This window comes from Mercenaria mercenaria, unplaced genomic scaffold (genome assembly GCF_021730395.1).
Source record: "Mercenaria mercenaria strain notata unplaced genomic scaffold, MADL_Memer_1 contig_1095, whole genome shotgun sequence".
Classification (NCBI taxonomy): domain Eukaryota; kingdom Metazoa; phylum Mollusca; class Bivalvia; order Venerida; family Veneridae; genus Mercenaria; species Mercenaria mercenaria.
Genome location: NW_026459068.1, coordinates 32,097 through 37,085, shown reverse-complemented (window position 1 = coordinate 37,085; position 4,989 = coordinate 32,097). Strand labels below are relative to the sequence as shown.

Genomic DNA, 4,989 nt, shown 5'->3' with positions numbered 1-4,989 from the left:
TTACTCTAAAGATACTGCTACTTTTTTAGATGTTAACATAGAAACAGATGAAAACGATATCCAGCATACTAGTGTTCATGAAAGAGACACTAACTGTCATCAGTACATAGAACTTTCATTTTGTCACCCAATTTCATGTAAAAGGGTATTCCCTTTAGTCAAGCTAAGCGTTTTAGGCGTTTTGATTTAGATAATACCAATTTTGACAAGGAAATGGTAAAACCCAGTGAATACTTTTAAGCACGTAACTACCCTGCATGTATAATAAATGAGGAATTAAAGAAAGCCGCTTCTCTCACAATGCAAGGTGCCCTTGAATCATGCAATGACAAAAATATGGATAAAGTCATTCCTTTTGTATGTACCTACAACCCGTCTTTGCATAATATTGATAAAATAGTAAGTTAATACTGGAACCTTCTCAAGTATTCTCAAAATAAGAGTGTCAGACAATTATATGACGATAAACCTATTGTTGCTTACAGAAGGCCTGAGAATATTCAAGATGTTTTGATCCATTCTAAGCTTAGCAAGAAAGACAGAAATGGTAATGTAAGTAAATGTTATAAACGTCGCTGTACCCACTGTTTTAATATAAATGAAGATAATTCATTTTCCAGTACCACCAATTCATCTTATTATAATGTAAGGCAGTTCAACTGATGTTATTTACTAAATGTAATAAATGTTTCAAAACAGTATTTTAGACAAACGCATCAACAATGACTACAAAGAATGAATAGTCATATATTTGATATAAATCATTATCCAGAAACAACTACTAATGTTTCTGAACATTTTAATTCTCAAGGACATGCTGTCAAGGAGTTCTCTTTTATGCCAATAAATAAAGTAACTAATCATTGGAAAAGGCTTTTAAAAGAGACTTCCTGGGTGTATCGTTTGGGCACTGTGTCTCCACAAGGAATGAATTAAAAAAATTGGTAGTGATGCCTTTCAAAAATATATGTCCTATACTTATATATCAATGTTGTGTGTAAACCATAATCAGTTTTTACTGGTGCCTTCCCTAAACCATTGCACTAATACTGCATTGTTTCTCCAGTATTTATGTATCATACTAATAATCCTGTTTATGATTTTTCCGCCAAATTATTTGTTATATTTTGACGTTCTCATCATTGACTTCGTTTGACGTTGACGTCACTTCCTTTGTTATGTTTATTTTGAAGGCTAATGTAGCCGAAACGCTGTTGAAAAATAAGATAAAGTGATTTTAGTTGTTTTGACTACTTTTAATACATATATATATATATATATATATATATATATATATATATATGTGTGTGTGTGTGTGTGTCTGAATATGAATGTACAGTCTTTGGTGAAATTGTTGATACTGCACTCTCCTCGTTTTCCCCTCCGTGGAACCTTTATAAAAACATTTTGAAGCTAACCAATGTATTTGACAAGATATTGAAACTGGCTTAGCTGTGTGTATTTTTCTGCGCGAAACAGTTGTAACAGCACTCTCTTTCCTCTCTATTCAAAGATAATCTACTCTAACAGAACAAAACAAAACTCTTATTATTAAAAACGTAATATCAACTGTCCTTTTATAGTGCAAAACTACGTTTTTACGCTTTTTCCTTATTGTCAATCAAAGAAGCTGCTGTTTCTAAACCAGTTAACTACACAACAACTCTTAGATAAGAATGGCAAGGTAACATTAACATTATCTATCATATGGATTCAGTTCCAATAGTTTTGTATCAATGCAAAATTAGATATTTTTGTTCTAAACATCTATAAGAACGATAGTTTCGTACTGAAAATGTCAGTTATAATGATTTCGCGCTGAGCTTACAATATAGTTTATTATAACTAAATAGCTTAAATGATCTGGTGGACATGACATGTTTAAACTTATGAGTGATATATCTGTTATAAGCTTTATATAATTTCAATAATTTCAGACCAGTGGATTCTAATAAAGTTTTGCCCAGTAGAACACTTCATATACAGTACTTCATTTGATACCACAATATATTGTAAAAATTATAAATAATTACTTTCTAATGCAGTATGGGCCTTAAAAGTATGAGGTCGGTATTCTACACATCCGCGATCCGTAATCTGCCTCCGTTCCCGCGTCCGTGAAAACGCGTACTGGGGCCGATTCCATGTCTATGTTCCATGCCCGTGTCCGTCTTTGTAACGAACAGTGTTCGATTTTTCATAGACACGGAATCTAGATAATTTGAAAACAGGCTCCTTTATCTATGAAGTCTTCAAGCCTGTTATACACGTTATGAAATTTTTTCACATTACTAAGTTTTCCACATAATTCACAACTTGACTGAAAAAGGGATTGATCTATATTTAGGACAGTTTTATACTTATCTTTATTTCTTAGATATTGGCTATAAAGCTCAATACTGTTATTAACCTTAAGCAAAAAGTCAGCTAACTGTTGAATTGATGCAAATGATGACGTGTCAATAAAAGTTGATTTGTCTAAAAATCTTGAATAGTTTAGCCCGCCTCTGACGATCAGCACAGTATCCATTTCATAATATCGAAAAAACTTTTCTGTAATATAATCTTTGCAAATGCTGTTTTCAAAAGATAAGTAAAATTTATAATGCTTATTTATTATCTCTTGTATATCACTAGATTGATATCTCTGCTTACTTTTGGAGCACTTCCCATAAATATCGACAGGAACACCTGCACTGATAAGTCTTGTAACAAACTTTTCCCGCCGACTTTTCGTATTGCAGTGGCTAACGACCCAAGCAGCAATTCTTGTCTTTCTTTTGAAAATAGCGCCATAGTCTCGTTTTTGTACAGTCTTAAGTTTTGCCAATTTGCCATACGGCAAAAATATGTCAGAATCAATTCTGTAACTCCATGACCAATTCATCGTTTTGTGCCAAATTGTGTCCGTATACCATTTCCTTTTTTCAAAAGGCGGCGCTTCTGTTCGAAAAAAAATCCATACCTGGTTAGAATTGCGCCTATTTACTATCGATGTTAAGTTATCTTGAAGTTTTGCATCCGTGCTAAATATTAGAGCATTCATTTTCTCCAAATGTTGACGCGATAAGGTAATCCTGCAATTGGGATATGGACATTTATTCTCCAGGTAGTTATTTACATTATCTAAATTAATCCACCTTGGTTTATTTACCCATGAAATCCGAAACTTCTTATCTGATAATAGCATAGTTGAAACGCCTGATACTCTAGTCTCATACAATATAAATTTCGAATTAATTTCACCGCTGTCTAAATTACTTTGAACCTCGTATCCTATTTTATATGTGTGACTTTTAAATAACGTTTTCTGTTTATGTACACGGAAGTGAAAAGTCCATAACATGATAAAACTAATGAACAAAGAAAGTGTGATAACATTACGTAAACGTATCGGATGCGTTACCTTAATAAAAACACGCATGGATACCATTTTCTTGCTAAGATAATCCAGCGAGTAAAATATCTGTATTTCTCCTTACTACTCGTATCAAATGAATGTTGAGAAAATCTTCTTGTGAAATTAAATATATTTGATCAAATCTAAGAAGTCATAAAATGTCTCAGATTGTAGAATCAATATGTCTTATGAAGCCCCAGATCTGAAAGACAAAAGAAGTAAAATCTTACAAAACATTACAAAGTTACCATTACAAGCTGCGAACAGTGTAATAAATTTATACATATGTAAAATGCTTTTTGATTTTTTTTATTACTGCACTTTAATAATATTTATATTTCTGCATTCCTTATTCTTTAAAGACATAAAGCTTACAAAAACAAGAATTCATTGAACAGCTTTCAATATAATACTTTCCCGTCAAGATTATTTTCAGGGGCAATAATTAAAGATTTTACGCATCACCCTTTTGTTTATATTGCTTGCTATTAAAAATCTGACACCCTTGCAAAGGGTACGAGACACGATCTTGACAATCTCCTCTTATCTTAGTAGTTTTTAGCTCGACTATTCGAAGAATAGTGGAGCTATCCTACTCGCCCCGGCGTCGACGTGAGCGTGAGCGTGAGTGTGAGTGTCGCACAAATATTAAAGTTTGCGTACCACCTCAAATATTTTCAAAGTCCATTGAGATATTGCTTTGCTATTTTGCATACTTGTTAAACATCATAACCCCAGTCTGCAAAAAGGAGGAGGCAACTCTATCAAGCATTTTGACTAAATTATGGCCCCTTTTTGACTTAGAATATGCTTATTGTAATGTTAATGTTTGCGTGCCACCCCAAATATTTTCAAAGTCCATTGAGATATTGCTTTCATATGTTGCATACTTGTTAAGCATCATGACCCCAGTCTGTAAAAAGGAGGAGGCAATTCTATCAAGCATTTTGACAAAATTATGGCCCCTTTTCGACTTAGAATATGCTTAATGTAATGTTAAAGTTTTACTCATAACTTATATTATACTATCAAGCACTGAGAATAGTCGAACACGCTGTCCACTGACAGCTCTTGTTATTTCACAACTTAATCAGTTTGGAGTAATACTTCTGCCTTTTCAACTAAGCATACTCTTTTTATAAATAAATAAATAAATATGTATATGTGTATATGCTACTAAAGAAAAAGGAGGAAAATTCCACCCTTTTGCGAAACATTAGAACGTGTGTCAACGTAGAGTTTCACTAATAAGGTGTATATTGTATCAATGAAAATGGTCGAGCGTTCTTTCCTGTTGTGAATGTTTAGAATTCATGTCTAGACATTCTATCACAACTTGTTTGTAGGTTCAGATATGCATCTTTCTAATCCATTTTTTTCTAATCAAGAAGGATAGAACGTTCCTCCTTTTTGCGAAACTTCAGATTTTTTTTCTAAAAACTTTTAACCTTATAAACTACTTCGAAAAGGAAGGAATATTTCTACATCAAGTGAACATGTTTGTACAAATAAGGCGTACATTAAACAAATGAAAATGATAGAACGTTCCTCCCTTTGTGTTATCTCGTCTCTAAATAGTTTCCATTTCA

General features: G+C 32.8%; 1 protein-coding gene across 1 annotated transcript; it reads right to left on the bottom strand.

The window, feature by feature from the left end:
* Nucleotides 1-2,212: 2,212 nt before the first annotated feature.
* LOC128551447 (alpha-(1,3)-fucosyltransferase C-like) lies at nt 2,213-3,571 on the bottom strand. The gene has a single exon (XM_053532305.1). It carries the CDS (start codon nt 3,431-3,433, stop codon nt 2,213-2,215), a length of 1,221 nt encoding a protein of 406 aa, XP_053388280.1. The 5' UTR covers nt 3,434-3,571.
* Nucleotides 3,572-4,989: the final 1,418 nt, after the last annotated feature.